The sequence below is a fragment of the Hylobates moloch genome, unplaced genomic scaffold (genome assembly GCF_009828535.3).
Source record: "Hylobates moloch isolate HMO894 unplaced genomic scaffold, HMol_V3 SCAFFOLD_13, whole genome shotgun sequence".
Lineage (NCBI taxonomy): Eukaryota > Metazoa > Chordata > Mammalia > Primates > Hylobatidae > Hylobates > Hylobates moloch.
In genome coordinates this window covers 28,942,456-28,958,718 of record NW_026652288.1, presented here as the reverse complement: position 1 = coordinate 28,958,718, position 16,263 = coordinate 28,942,456, and the positions used below count along the sequence as shown (strand labels likewise).

Genomic DNA, 16,263 nt, shown 5'->3' with positions numbered 1-16,263 from the left:
CCCTGAGACACTTTCTCACCCAAGTGCCTGAGCAACATCCTTACAGCTCCAGCCACTCTCCTGCAAACAGAACTCCTGTGGAGCCTGCTGTGGTTCTTGCCACCTGCTCACCAGCAAGATTCTGGGTTCAGGCTCAGCCCGGGACCCCTGCCCGGCGTGTTTAGAGAATGCCTTTATACATTGCAGCTGCTGAAAATGTAACTTTGTATCCTGTTTCCCCCCAGTTTAAGATTTGCCCAGACTCAGCTCAGTTAATTTTGGTTACATCCCTCTCTGCTCTGCAGCAAATTCAACCACCAGAACATCGTTCGCTGCATCGGGGTGAGCCTGCAAGCCCTGCCCCGGTTCATCCTGCTGGAGCTCATGGCTGGAGGAGACCTCAAGTCCTTCCTCCGAGAGACCCGCCCTCGCCCGGTGAGTGAGAACCAGTCTTTGCTGCAGTTATTGTGCCAAGGACAGGAGCAAGGATGGAAGGAGCAAGAGTGGGCAGCCTGGGTAGCAAGTTCCTCGGTGGAACCCAGGGAGTCAATTTTAGGCTTGGATGGGGGGGTGACTGGCTGGAAGAGAATGGACCGAAGACCGAGGTAGATGATGGCTGAGCCCCAGCCCCAAGGAGCTTGTGCAAGGCTCTAGCAATGAATTTGTATTAGTCCATTCTTGCATTTATATAAGAACTACCTGACACTGAGTAATTTATAAAGAAAAGAGGTTTAAGTGGCTCATAGTTCTGCAGGCTGTACAGGAAGTATGGCTGGGGAGGCCTCAGGAAACTTACAATCACAGCAGAAGGTGAAGGGGAAGGAGGCATGTCTTACATGGCTAGAGCAGAAAGAAGGGAATGAAGGGGGAAGTGTTATATACTTTTAAACAACCAGGTCTCATGAGAACTCACTCACTATCATGAGAATAGCAAGGGGGAAATCCACCCATGATCCAATCACCTCCCACCAGGCCCCTCCTCCAACACTAGGGATTACAATTCAGTGTAAGATTTGGGCAGGGACACAAATCCAAACCATATCCACATTCTATAGCCTGGATCCATTCTCATGGCCTGCTGACTCTGGAAAACCAAACTAGAGACAAACACAGAGGGGAACTTTCATGCCAGCCATGTCGCTACTCAAGCAACTGACCTGGGCAGGTCACTCTGCAGCTACTCATTCAGAGCCCGCAGTCCTCATGTCTCAAGTAGGGATAATAATACCTGGACATTCCAATCTTGTATTTAGGAAGGTGCTACACACATCTTATGGTTAACAGAGCTAGGGAAGTGAAGATACCCAGGGTGGACCCAAGAATCCCAAGCTCCAGCTCCAACTTGGCCATTAGACACCCATGTGGTTTAGGGCAGTCTTAAACCTTTAACCTGGGTATCCTCACAGGTGAGATCTGAGGATCGGACTAGAACATCTCAAAGGTGGTTCCAAATTATTAAACATAGCACCCTGGGCAGACCCAGAGCCCAGCTGCCCATGCTTGGGTCTGCAGGTCTTCAGCAGGCCCCGGGTGCCAGGAACTGGAGCTGAGCAGGCCCCAGGGTTAGGATCTAGGCTTCCTCAAGAAGCCACTGTACTATGGGGATCACAAGGAAGACTTGCACAGTAAAAGCAGCGGCCACCCTCCCCGCTGCCCCCAGGAAAGCAGGGAAGGACTGACAGCCAGTGGTTCCAGAAAGCCCAACCTGACCACACTGCTCACAGGGACGCAAAGTGGTGTTGGAAGCCCTGCAAGGTCATGGCTATTCTGATTTCCACCTTCAGTCAGGATCCATGTAAAATAACTTCACCTTAGCCACTGGGTGACCCTTCTCGGTATCTAAGAATACTGTCTTACCCCTTGAGAAGAGGGATGTGTGTGCACCTGAGCATACCTGGAAGGAGGACTGGGCAGGGAGCAGGGAGATAAAGACTACGCCTGTCTCATAAGAGCCCTCATCAGCTGGCATCCTCCTTAGACCTTTCACATTTCTCAACACCGCCCTAGGAACAGACAATGCAGATCTCTCCGCAATTCTATGGATGAGAAAACGGTGGCCCAGAGAGATTATGGGACTTGCCATGGCCACACAGGAAGTGGAAGAGCTGAGACTAGAACTCAGGCCTTGTGACTCCTGATTCAGTGCTCTCTCCAACTTACTGCTTATCCAGTGGTCCCCTCTGGGAAGCTGTAAACTATCAAGATGAAGTTGGGTCCTTAAAGCCAACACTGCCAGGCATCCAGGCATCTCCGCAGTGGTACAGGCATCAGATTCACTGGCTTTCCCACCACCACCTAGAAGGGCAGAGCCTTTGACCCTCATGCCCTGAGATTCTCAGCAGCACTGCTGTCAGTGGGGGACATGTGGCATCACACTTTGGGAAGAGGCACAGCCCTGGTTCTCCCACTGGACCTTCCTGAGGCTTAAGGAGAGAAAGTCGTATGCATGCAAAGGAGAGGGACTTTGCAAAGGGAGTCTCGGAGCCCAGCACTTGGCAAGTTCAAGGACTTCAGGGGCAGGAGAGGGCAGGAGTGAGGAGTGGTGTCTCTCTCTCTCTCTCTCTCTCTCTCTCCCCCATTTCTCCCCCTTTCTCTCTCTCTCTCCCCCTTTCTCTCTCTCTCCCTTTCTCTCTCCCTCTCCCCCTTTCTCTCTCTCTCCCCCTTTCTCTCTCCCTCTCTCAAAGATAAAGGCATCTCTCTTTCATGATGAAAGATGATTCCAATATTATTACAAAGTCCAGCAAGGAAAGACAGATCATTCTCTCTCTCACCACCCCCACCCCAGAGTGCCACCCTCGGAGAGTCAGAACAGGAGCCTGTCCCCAAGTTCTACCCTCTAACAGCAGGCACTACCTGAGGGACCCCCACAACGGGGAGGGGGCCTGTCCTTGGAAGAGCCACTTCTCAGGGCCAGAGTCCCACCCTCACCCAATCTGCTCTTTCAACCCCTGGCCCCGCTTTTCCTCCGTGTGGCTCTCGTTGCTAACCAGGCACACCCAGGCAGCACCCCAGTCATAGTCCTCCCCGCCTCCCATACACCCACCAGGCCCAGGTGAGCTGTCCTTCCTGGGATCCTTGGCTGATTTCAAATGTCCAGTTGTGGCCCTCCAGAGCCACCAATGCAGATGTGTCTGTGGCAGCAGCTTCCCTGGGGCTTAGGTGGGCTTCCTGCATGGATTCTCAGGGCCACAAAATCCAACTTTGTAAGATGAGGATTCAGTGGACTGTGAGAAAGGAATGCGATTTCCAGCAGACAGACGGGACTAATATCAGTAAATCCTCCACAGGATGAAGGAGGGTGAATTGGCCATGGGACATGAGGGATGGAGAAACATGTGCCGTGAAGAGAAAGTGGGCAGATGTGTGCCTCTAGATTCTGAAACTCAGACTTCAGAGGCCTGAATTCCACCTGATTCACTTGTTGGAATCACCCTGATACTCCCAGGGGTTCCCTGATGACCTACTGTGTGCAGGAACCAGGCTTGGGGCGCAGAATCAGACAAGGTCTGTGTCCTCACTTTCTGCCAGCTCTGGAGCTCAGTGGCTCCACAGACCTTAGATCAGGATCAAAGCCCCTTTGAGATGGGATAAAAGGCTCTGGCCTCAGAAAACATCTGTGCAAACAAGAAATGACAGAACAGATGTGCAGACTCGGTAGACAGAGTGGATGCCCAGGTCAGCTGTGCCTGTCATGGGTACAGATGAAAACATCACTTGGTCCCAGGACTCCACCTCTTCAAGAATGAAGATCCCTTTCTAATGTCAAAAAAATTCTACAGACCCAATATTTATTCAGTAAATATTTATGCAGGGCTTCCTATATGCCAGGGATAGGTAAGAGCTGTACTTTAGTATCCATGAATTCAGTCAATAATGACAAAAGCCATTGAGAAGTCAGTAATCTCTTTATAAAGGTGTAGGTCATTAATCACAACAGTGTCTATGACTATTTGGGACATGGTAGTGCCTGCGGGTAGGGGCTGTATGGAAGACATTCAGAATACAGTTGGCTTCTTGGATTCCAGAGGTCCACAGTCCACAGGCGAGAGACCAACGATGACAATGCTGGCTCTAAACACATAAGGGGCATCTGGCACCAAGGAAAAGTGGGGCCTTCTCGCCGCCTTTTTTTTTTTTTTTTTTTTTGAGATGGAGTCTGGCTCTGTTGCCCAGGCTGTGGCCCAATCTCGCCTCACTGCAACCTCCGCCTCCCTGGTTCAAGTGATTCTCCCGCCTCGGCCTCCTGAGTGGCTGGGATTACAGGCATGTGTCACCATGCCCAGCTAATTTTTGTATCTTTAGTAAAGATGGGGTTTCACTATATTGGCAAGGCTGGTCTCACATGCCTGACTGCAGGTGATCTGCCCGCCTTGGCCTCCTAAAGTGCTGGGATTACAGACATGAACCATTACACCACACACACTACACACACAGACACACCACACACAGACATATATGCCACATACACACACCCCACACACACACACACACATACCCCACTCACACATACACACCATACACACCTCACACACCCTACACAACACATATACACAACACACACCACGCACATTCCTCACCGCTTTTCAAAGTGGGCTTCTGCTGCGTTTTTTATGTTCCTCGTCTGCATTCTTTGCCTCTTTTTCATCGTTCCCTCTCATCTTTATATGCATCAATTTTAAAACCTCTGCTGGGCACAGTGTCTCACACCTGTAATCCCAGCACTTTGGGAGGCTGAGGTGGGCGGATCGCCTGAGGTCAGGAGTTCGAGACCAGCCTGGCCAACATGGTGAAACCCCATCTCTACTTAAAAAATACAAAAATTAGCCAGGCCTGGTAGCAGGCGCCTGTAATCCCAGCTACTCGGGAGGCTGAGGCAGGAGAATCGCTTGAACCTGAGACGCGGAGGTTGCACTGAGCCACACCACTGCACTCCAGCCTGGGCAACAGAGCGAGACTCCATCTCAAAAAAAAAAACAAAAACAAAAAACAAAACAAAAACATCCTATTCTGTTTTTCACTTGGTGAAAGGGTTCCTACCCATTGTCCTGTGATGGTTCAGCTCTGAATAGTTACAGAGAAGCTATTAAGAAAGGCAGCAATCTCAACATTATTCTGTTTGTAGAATATATTATCCTTTGGGAATAGCCCCTCAGGAGCTGTGACACCAAACAAATCACTTCTGTTTTCTCACCAGTAAAAATAGGATATTGACCTAAAGGGCGTCCCTGAAGGGAACACCAGTGCATACACACACAACACATGCTACATACAAAAAAAACACACATACACACCACATGCATATATACAACACACATCACACGCACCACAGACATGCACAACACACAAAAACACACCACACACTTACATAACACACACACTACACACACAAAACATATACACACATCTACACAACACAACACACACACAAAACACACCACACACGTACACAACATGTACAGGCATAACACACAACACACACACCCCACACACAGACATACCACATAGACATATGCTACATACATACACACACCTCACACACACATACACATACACAACACACCACACACATGCCCCCCCGAGACACACCACACAGACATATACCATATACATATACTCACACATGCACACAGCACACAATCACACATGCCACACACACACATACACAACACACACCACACACACGCCCCCCACACAGACATATACCACATATACTCACACACGCACACACCACACAATCACACATGCCATGCGCACACCAAGCACACATATACAACACACACCATACATACTGCACAGACATACACACACCCCACACACACACATAAACACCCCCCACACACATACACACCACACACACCTCACACACCCTACACATACCACACATGCACAAAACGCAGACACATATACATACCACACACGTACACACCACACACCCCATACATAAAACACACACTACACGCACATATACACAGCACACACCACATGCATACACACCCCACACACGCACACCACAGCCACGTACACACCACACACCCCCCATAACTCACGCTTGCTGACCGTTTGCCCTGTGCACACTGATTAGTGGAGCAGTTAATCTGCTCTGAGCAGCCAAGGACATAGGGGCCGTATCAGCCTGGCCCGTGAATTAATGCCCGGAGAGATTTAGTCCCCACAGCGCTCCAGGCTCCTGGGGCTTCCGAGACATCTATGGCCCTCACATCCTGAGTGATGGGTGCTAAGACACAAAGAGACTGGCAGGAAGAGTATCTTCCTGAAGGCTCTAGCGCAGCTAGGACCAGGGCCTCCTCTGGTAGGGACAGAGGGCATGTTCCTGAAGAGCGAAAAGGTATTTATTTATTTCTCGTTAGGGCAGAGGTACCCCCTCTGGATAAGCCAAACACACGAAACCGTTTTCTGAGTCCCCCTGGCCTCCCATGTGGCAACCCCTCAATACCTCAGGTCCCCTGATGAGGCACTGCCCGAGGCTGCTGGTGTGGGTGCTCCTGACAACCCAGGGAGGCCGACAGTCCCATGCCACTGTCACAGATGAAACTGTGGCTCTGAGAGGCTGAGCAGCCAGCCCCAGACCACACGGCCTGGAAGGGGCCAGCAGGGTGGAGCCTGGGTCAGCTCGATGGGCCACTGAAGTGTGGTGTTTGCCATTTGTGGGTGCTGTATTCCGCATTTGGTGTGCGTTGGGCACCGTAGTCACATATACTCCAACCCCCTTCAGGCACTCTCTCTTCCATTTTAACTCCTTGGATCCTTTCCCAAGGAAGAGGGAGGATGCCTCTCCAACCTAGATCCTTAAAGCCCATCTCCGGGCAGCTTTGGCTCCACCCTTACTAGCTATGTGACCTGGGGTGAGTCATTTAGCCTCTCTGAGCCCTCAGCCTTCTCATCTTTAATATGGAGATCACCTTCTCTTCCCTACCTACCACCCAGCAGATCATGTGTGTGCTCTAGGGAATGTAAGGCACTGGTAGGGGAACTATCCACTCTCAGTTGTCTCCCCCAGAACTGAAGCATGGCCTAGAGGAGCAAGATTCTGTTCTGCCTCCTCCAGACCCAGGCCATTGCTCCAAGGAGTCCTGGGGAGGCCCTGATCTATGGCAGAGAAAACCCCCAGCAGGCTAAGCCTGCACCCAGACCCCACCTGGTTCCACCGCTGCCGCCTGGCTGGGTAACTTCCCTGTGGGCACCCCAGGACTAAAGAGCCCAGTCCTCAGCCCACCCTTCGAAAGAAGAGCAAAATAGGAGAGCTACAAGCATGAATTTCCTGCAGGGAGTTTGCCCAGGTGCTCAAGAGGCACGAGCTTAAACGCCTTTCTTGGGGCAGCCCGAAAGCGGATGGATTTGACACTCTACCTGCATGCGCTTTCTTGGGGAGGTATGTGAATGATACTCCTCCAGGTAAATCCTGGCCTGCGGCTATAATCAACCAATCAATCAGCCACCCAACACTCACTGAACCCCCAGAGTGTGTCCAGCATTGTGCTGGGTGCTGTGGGAGGGTGAGATCCCTGTCTCTGGAACTTCAACAACGTGACTTGGGGAAATGGTGAAATCAACATGGAACAACACAGTGACTCAGACACTGCATGAGGCTGAGCTGCCACACACGTCAGGGATTTAGGAATTAAAAGAGAGACCAAGATAGGATGTTGCCTTCTGAAAAGGCTTCATTGTGCTCAGCAAGGCTGTCCGGGAAGCCAAGATGGGAGGTCCCCAGAGGGGTAGGGAGGTGACATCTCCTTTTGAATGAAAGAGACCTCATGCAGAAAAGCTTGAAATAGCTCATAATTCCCCAGCATTTCCCAAAACTTTATTTTTCAATCAGTTTTAGTACTGGATCTGCTTGAAGAAAATTAGTTTTAAGAAATATTTTAAGACATTTAAATCGAGGATTTTTAAAACTCCCCTATTCCCCCGTGGTTTCCTCACAAACTTGTTTATAAATTGGGGGTATTCAAATGCTTATGAAGATGGGGGTGAGAGAATGTGCACAATAAATTAAAAGGGAAAGAACACCTGCTCCAACCTAGCTTCCCGGAGTCTGGGTGTTCCAAGCCTTCGCTGCACGCTGGCATCATATTACCTGGGAAGACTTCAAATGTACAAATGCTATGCCCACCCAGAGAGGTCTGGGTTGGGGCCCAGGCATCCAAATTCTTTCAAATGCCTCCAGGTGACTTCTAATGTGCAGCCAGGGCCGAGGCCCCTGGTGTAGCTGCATGTTCACGGTCTGCCTCCCTGTGAGCACTGGAAGCCAGCATTTCAGATTTCCCTCCTCTCACTGACAAGCTCCTCGTCAGTGGCCCGCTTCTGTCTCCCCACAGAGCCAGCCCTCCTCCCTGGCCATGCTGGACCTTCTGCACGTGGCTCGGGACATTGCCTGTGGCTGTCAGTATTTGGAGGAAAACCACTTCATCCACCGGTGAGTCAAAGTGACTGTGCTCTTCCTGTCATCCTGTCGCTGTCTGTGTGCTTCCCTGCAGATCTCAAGGGCTCACATCTCCCCCTTCAGAGCAGAATACTAGGTCTCCCTCCAGAGCCGTTTGGATGTAGGATGATTTGGCTTTGTTTTGTTGTTTTTTGTGAGAGACAGGGTCTCACTTTGTTGCCCAGGCTGGTCTCGAATTTCTGGGCTCAAGTAATCCTCCCACCTCGGCCTCCTGAAGTGCTAGGATTTCAGGCATGAGCCATGGCTCCTGGCCCCTTCAGCTTTGTCTTTGAGATGGTAACTTATTCTATCAGGGTTTCACTTGCCCCTTACATAAAACAAGTGTCATAAAATGTCCTTGCCAGGGCTGGAGACCTATAAGTTATTCTTAACCTCCTGTGAGGACCCCTGCCTGTATCTTGAATGTTCAAGTCCTATATCACTTTAAGGCTTCCCTCCCCCCCCATAGAAAACTGGGCTCCTTATGGGGAAGTTAAGGAATTGCATTTTTGACAGTGGGTGGCTTATAGGCAAGGATGCTGTTTTATTCATCTTTGTATACCTGGCATGGACACAATGTTTGTTGGATACATTAATTTTTTCTAAAATACTCTGAAATGAAGCATAATGATGATTTTCATTACTTCTATACTTCGTTTCTTCTATTATAATCATTCTTGTGTTTAAAAGCTGTATAGACTGGGATATCATGCTATGAACATCATATATCATGTATGTCTTTCCTTGTGAAAGCTGATGACTTTCTCAGCTGACAGCTTGAAATCAGAAAAGTAAAACAGATCATCAGGCTCTTTGCAAAGCTCTTAATGATTTGCCTCTAATGTAGTAAATGATAACCTAGTGAACTCACAATAATTTATTAACACATGTCTTCAAAGAGTTTAAGGCATGTTCATAATAATTAAAATATGTAAGTACAAAATAGGAGATGAGAGATGTTGTAAGAGCTTAGAAATAGAAAATTATCATGCCTGTAATCCCAGCACTTTGGGAGGCTGAGGCGGGAGAATCAAGTGAGGTTGGGAGTTCGAGACCAGCCTGACCAACATGGAGCAACCCCAACTCTACTAAAAATACAAAATTAGCCAGGCGTGGTGGGGGACGCCTATAATCCCAGCTACTCGGGAGGCTGAGGCAGGAGAATCACTTGAACCCAGGAGGCGGAGGTTGCAGTAAGCTGAGATCATGCCATTGCACTGCAGCCTGGATAACAAGAGCGAAACTGCATCTCAAAGAAAAAAAAAGAAGAAAGAAAGAAAGAAAGAAATAGAAAATCATGCAAATACATAACAAGTTATGCTTTCTCCCTAATAAAAATAGAGAAACGAGAGGTCAGGAAGTACACTTGCCTAAGTTCCAAAGTCACTCCTAACACAAGGCAATCAACTCTCAGAAGAGCTTATCCTCTTACTGTCACTTCATCCTTTTGGCCTTCAGTTCTCCCTCTAGCTTCTAACCCTTTCCAACTTGCAGGTCGTGCTGCTTCACAGAAATAATGGAAGCCAAAAAGGAGCTGGGCCTAGCTTCACCATCTGCTCCTTCTAAGAGTCTATCAGTTCTGTTCTTTTTTTAAGGTAGTTTTTCAGCCCTTTACCCCGCTCCCCAGTCCTGTTCTTGTCCTTTGCGTTGTACCCAGAACTTTCCATAAATCTCAGCTCTGGGCTTTGCCATTCCATTGCTCAGTCAAGTCAAAGCTGTGCTCTTTTTGAAGTTGTCCTTGGTTAGAGTCATCTTTCCATCTTTGTCCATGTGCTTTAAGTCTGGACTCCTGCGAGAGCAACCTGTGTCACCTTGGTGGCCAGATGTCTTCCTTCACTTAGCATTGGGATCTTTTCTACTTGTTTTTTGTTTTTTATCTCTGCCCACGTTGGTCACAATAGCATACAAATTCTCTGGCTGAGGGATCATTTCCATTTGTCCTCTGACCTTTTGACATCTCTTTTCCTACAGCCACAAGACATTCTGATGATACCCAATGCTGTTGTTATGATGTTAACAGGATTACATTCCCTCAAGACTCCTGTCACTTCCATATCTGGAAATAGTTAGTTACTGAAGGTTAGAATTAGATCCCAGGGTAATCATTTATTGCTCTTTTCTCCTTTTTAAGAAATTAAATTGTCAAACACCAAATCAAGAAGGTATCAGATGATCTGTTTTAAGCCAAAGAAAACTTCTGGCAGAAACTGTCCATCTCAATCAAATCTTTTCTTCTGGGATAATTTGGTCATTTGTATGGAAAAAACGGCTTTTACATGTTCTAACTAGCTAAGAGATCTATGGTACATACCCACAACAGAGTTGCCTCGAACTCTCTCTCTCCCTCCACCCTTTATCTGCTCTTAAGATTCATGGACTTCCACACATGTATACTTTTACGCTTTTGGAATTCAGAGTGGAACTTCCTCACCAGATCCACATGCTTCCATTTAAAAAAAAAATTAGATCTTTTTCCCTTGAACATGGTTTGTTGCCATTTCATAAATGATGTGTCATTCTCTCAACTCTTGGTGTGTTCTATATATTGCATTTACCTTCTTGCCATTAAACTCACGATCACTTTTTAAAACAACCATTCCATACACATCAGTGTAAAGACTTTTCTGGAGCCATAAATACTGTTCCTGGTCTACTTTGCTATATTTCTCTTGAGAATTAATGGCTATACAGCCAACTATTTTTCTTCCTTTTTGATGTCATATGTGTTATGCTTTTATGGTTTTATGGGGGCATGTTATACACCACCTCAAAATTCAACTTAAACCTTCTGGATCAGGTCAGCAGCATTAACAACATGAATCTCCTACCTGAACCCATTATTCTTATACCCTCAGCCATGATCCCCAGTCAAGATCCTATTTTTTAAATACTATCCTAGTAGCCAGTTGATTCTCTAAGTCCTTTCTCAACCTAGGATCAGAACCGTCATGAAACCAGTTGAACATGAAAACAGCAGCTGTGCTCCCTAAGTACATCTTGTTTTTTTCTGCACAGGACCTTAATATTATTAGAGACCCATCCCAGACTTCTTCTGGCTGTATCCTTCATTCCTACATGCATGACCAGAATGTAAGCAGTCAGAGAGTAGAAGCTGATGAGTCTTGGACAGCAGTTGACCATGCCTCAGAGGCAGGCTACAGGAAAGCAGGTCATCTAGAGTCAACAGCAGAGATGACAACTTTATCACCTGAAAGAAGCAATTCTTCAGCCATGTAGCTTAGCAAGGGCTTTAGATCAAATCAGGGGCAAGAGAACCGTAATGGCTTATTTTTAAAAAATATATAATAATAATAACTTTGGGAGGCCGAGGCAGGTGGATCACCTGAGGTCAGGAGTTCAAGACCAGCCTGGCCAACTTGGTGAAACCCTGTCTCTACTAAAAATACAAAAATTTAGCCAGGTGTGGTGCTGCATGCCTGTAACCCCAGCTACTTGGGAGGCTGAAGTAGGAGAATTGCTTGAACCCGGGAGGCAGAGGTTGCAGTGAGCCAAAATCGTACCACTGCACTCCAGCCTGGGCGACAAAGCAAGACTCCATCTCAAAACAAAACAAAAAAACTAGAAATATTTGTGAATATCTTAATCTACTTAAATTTGATTTCAGGGAAGTCATGCTGTTCCAAAGCACTTTTTCAAACAACTGGCAGAAACCAACCCGTGGTCTATACCAAATCTGCCTAAGGCCAGATAGCATTCCTTATGGCCCTATGTTATCTACTTTTAGCTTACTTTTTAAAAAATAAAATGAGGACGGTAATAGCACCTTGTGTCTTATAGGGTTGTTGTGAGAGTTAGACATGAAGCACTTACAACAACACTTACACATAGTAAAAGGCCAATAAATCCTAGTTCCTAGTGTGATGCATTTCATTATGATTGCCCCATTAAACATTTTTAATCATTTCCCCTAATCCTTTTCCATTTCTCTCTTAGTTGTGAGGCCTAGAATTGTTAAGGCTGTTTCTCTCACACTGAAGTATACTATACTAAAGGAAATATAGGGAAGGGAAGGAACTATTTAAACTTCAGCTTGGAGATAAAATCCTAGTGATGGCCATTGTACACTCATCTTCCTAGGGATAAAATTAGGAAATGCATTTCCTTTCTTCCCAGAGACATTGCTGCCAGAAACTGCCTCTTGACCTGTCCAGGCCCCGGAAGAGTGGCCAAGATTGGAGACTTCGGGATGGCCCGAGACATCTACAGGTGAGTAAAGACTGCCTCACCCCTCGAGGCCTGTTTCTTCCACCTCAGCCCCTCAAGCTAATGGGGTGTGGCTGCTTGTCCCTTATATCATCTCCTGGTACCCTGTCAACTTTCCACCTAAAATTTCACTAAGTTCCTTTTCAGGATATGGGAAACCTTAATTAGTGACCATGCCCAAAGGCCTAAATCTAGGATCACACTTACTGCAATAATTGACACCAAGTTTTGTTTTGTTTTTGTTTTTGTTTTTTTGAGACGGAGTTTCGCTCTTGTTGCCTAGGCTGGAGTGCCATGGCGCGATCTCGGCTCACCGCAACCTCTGCCTCCCGGGTTCAAGCGATTTTCTGCCTCAGCCTCCCGAGTAGCTGGGATTACAGGCATGCACCACCATGCCTGGCTAATTTTTTGTATTTTTAGTAGAGATGAGGTTTCTCCATGTTGGTCAGGCTGGTCTCAAACTCCCAACCTCAGGTGATCTGCCCACCTCAGCTTCCCAAAGTGCTGGGATTACGGGTGTGAGCCACCATGCCCAGCCAACACCAAGTTCTTAATTAGGTTGTCCATCGGTTCCAGCTCTAATCTGGCCATGCTCTGAGACATGGGATAACTTAGATACTTGATGTGGAAAGACCTTCAAAGTGAGATTTACTGAACTTTCTCAACTCCTCTTCTCAGTACTCAGGAATTCTAAGTGGCTATGGCTTCTGTTACCGCAGGCACCTGTATCTCAGATCAGGCAGGATGCAGGGCCTGGCTCATTGCTCAGCTTTAGCCACCCCAGGAGATATGGAGTATAGTGCAGAACCCATCAGTACTTAATGCAGCCTTATTTTTTTTTCCCTGTCACATTTTCAAGGCGACATTTTAAAAATTATTTTTTTTCAATTTTAAAAGCTAATACTACTTTAACTGTACTTTTTCTCACTCTTCTCTTCCCAGCCTCTAGTTCCTTGTTTTCCCTGATTATTTACAACACTTGCTATGTGAGCTGAGCAAGTCCCTCCTTGCATGGGATGACCCCTTCCCTAACTCACAGGGGTAGAGAGAGGAGCAATCGTTATATGGAGCTTTAACTCTGGGGAATAAGCGAGACTGATCTAGACACCACCCCTGAAGGCCTCCATCAAACATGGTAACATTCCCCACAGGGGTGAGCATGCTGAGGCCATCACGTTACCACGAGGCAGCAGCACGTGGAAGATGTAGTAAGGACATCTCTGGAGCGTCTACCACTGCTATCCATCGCACTCCTCCCCTCTGCTCCACTCCACCTTCTAACAAACACTACCCACAAGCTCAGCGCTCCTTCCTCTTCTTCCTCAGAATACCCTGGGACTGCCTCTCATTTCAAATACAAATGCTGCAGCATGACTCCTCGAGCCCTCTGTTATCTGACTTTTCCTTCCCAGGCTCAGCTCTGACAGCTCCCAGCTCGAGGTTTCAACCACCCTGAGTTGCCTACAGTCCTTCATACCCCACCTACTCTGTACTTTGTGCAATGGCACGGGTCAGGAATGGTCTTCTGGGAGAGCGTCTTTTCTACCCAGCTCCATCAGTGCCCTTCTGTGAAGCTTTCCCTGTCCCTGACCCCTGCCTCAAGTAGAATGAATCAATTCTTCATTTGTGTCACTGAGCCTTGCACATACTTGCATTACTGTATGTGTTTTCTATATTGCAATGCATATATATCCATTTCTTCCACTAAACAATATCCTTGGGAGAGAGAGACTGACCTATTTATGTCCTCAGCACATGGCAGAGTATCTGATACATACTAAATATTCAGTACATATTTATTGAGGTAATTAATTAATGTCAACAGCTGGCAGGAAGCTGCCTCCTGTAACACACTCACACAGGAGAACACCAGGCTAGACATGCAGTTGGCCTAACAGGCAGATGAGTTAATTTATTGGTTTTTATCAGTGAGTTGCATTAATGACATTACTGATGAAAACTAATAAATTAACTCATCTACCTTGTAAGCCAACTCCAGCCTAGCCCTGTGTTCTTTTGTCTGGGTGTGTCATGGGAGGCAGCGTCCACACAGCTGTCTAGATTATTGGTTGATTGCCTATACTGAACTAAATGCTGTGTGAGTGTCAAAGGATCCAAAATGATTGATTAAGACACAAGCCCTGCTCTCAGTTCTCCCATTTTGGATCTTGCATTACTGCAGATCATCAGAAACACACTATACTTATAAGGTTGGAGTAATGTTATTCATTGTGAGCTATAATAAACAAAACCCAACAGAGAAAGCTAAACATCTGCTAGCAGGTATCTTAGTCATTGCATAGATCATTCCTCTCATGCCTCTCGTGGGTTGTTTTGTCTTCTATTAAATGATACCAAAGTTCTTAACTAAATGATCTGTGTGCCCCTGCTCTCCTCTTGAACCACCAAGGACTCTTGGTTAATTTCAGACCTTTAATGGGTAGACTATATTGTTGCCACTTTCTCAACTTTCCCGGCAGGGCAAATGCTTAGTGCCATCTCCAGATTCTAGTTTGGTTTTCCTCTCCTTCCCCACAGGGCGAGCTACTATAGAAAGGGAGGCTGTGCTATGCTGCCAGTTAAGTGGATGCCCCCAGAGGCCTTCATGGAAGGAATATTCACTTCTAAAACAGACACATGGTAAGTCTGCTATCATCCTCCAGGTATCCCTGTAGCCATAAGGTGGTGCTCCTGGGCCAAATGATTCTATACTCTAAGCCGGGAGCCCCTGTGTTAGTAGAGAGGGAAAAGAGAAGAATCAATACACCCGACAACAGTGGTTCTCAAATGCGAGCATGTATCAGAATTCATAAAGACTTGTTAAAATTCAGATTATTGGACCCTACCCTGGGAATTTATGATTCAGAAGGTCTGGGATCTAGCTGAGAATTTGCATTTCTAACAAGTCCCGGAGTGATGCTGCCATTGCTGCCTGGAGGACCACACGTTAACAGCCACGTGTAATTTTAAATGGCAGATTGAACGCATGCCCCTCACAAAGTACGCATACACACACGCCAATAAAGGGAGTCTTTTAATTGCATTAAACCCAGCAAGGACACAACAATGACAAAATTTTGGAAACTGGGAAGTCATGAACAAGTGGTACCTTACTGAGAAGACTAGAAAAGGGATCTCTAAACCAACAGTCCAGATCCAGACACAGGGCTGGTTCCCTCTGCCTGAGAGCCCCAGGGAGGTCCGAAATTGAAAGTAGGGGTATAGGCCAGGCACAGTTGCTCATGCCTGTAATCCCAATACTTTGGGAGGCTGAAGCTGGAGGACTGCTCGAGCCCAGGAGTTCAAGACCAGCCTGGGTAGCATAGCAAGGTCCCATCTCTACCATAAATTTAAAAATTAGCCAGGTGTGGTGGTGCACCCATGTGGTCCCAGCTACTCTGGAAGCTTGGATGGGAGGTTCACTTGAGCCCAGGAAGTCAAGGCTGCAGTGAGCTATGATCATGCCACTGCACTCCAGCCTGGGCAAGCAAGAGAGGGAGAGAGAGAGGGAGGGAAAGAGACACAGAGAGGGGTGGGGTGGGGAGAGGAGGTAGAAGGGACGGGGAGAGAAGAGAGAAGAAAGGGAGGAAGGGAGGAAGAAAAGAAGGGTAGGTACA

The 16,263-nt window shown here is 47.3% G+C and overlaps 1 protein-coding gene across 1 annotated transcript in view; it reads left to right on the top strand.

Annotated features, from left to right (window-relative positions):
* Nucleotides 1-16,263, top strand: part of ALK (ALK receptor tyrosine kinase) — a 738,718-nt gene that overhangs the window by 708,748 nt on the left and 13,707 nt on the right. The window contains exons 23-26 of the mRNA XM_032172602.2: nucleotides 285-414; nucleotides 8,319-8,416; nucleotides 12,557-12,649; nucleotides 15,185-15,286. Of these exons, the coding sequence (XP_032028493.1) occupies nucleotides 285-414; nucleotides 8,319-8,416; nucleotides 12,557-12,649; nucleotides 15,185-15,286 (423 nt within the window). The remainder of the gene's footprint in view (nucleotides 1-284; nucleotides 415-8,318; nucleotides 8,417-12,556; nucleotides 12,650-15,184; nucleotides 15,287-16,263) is intronic.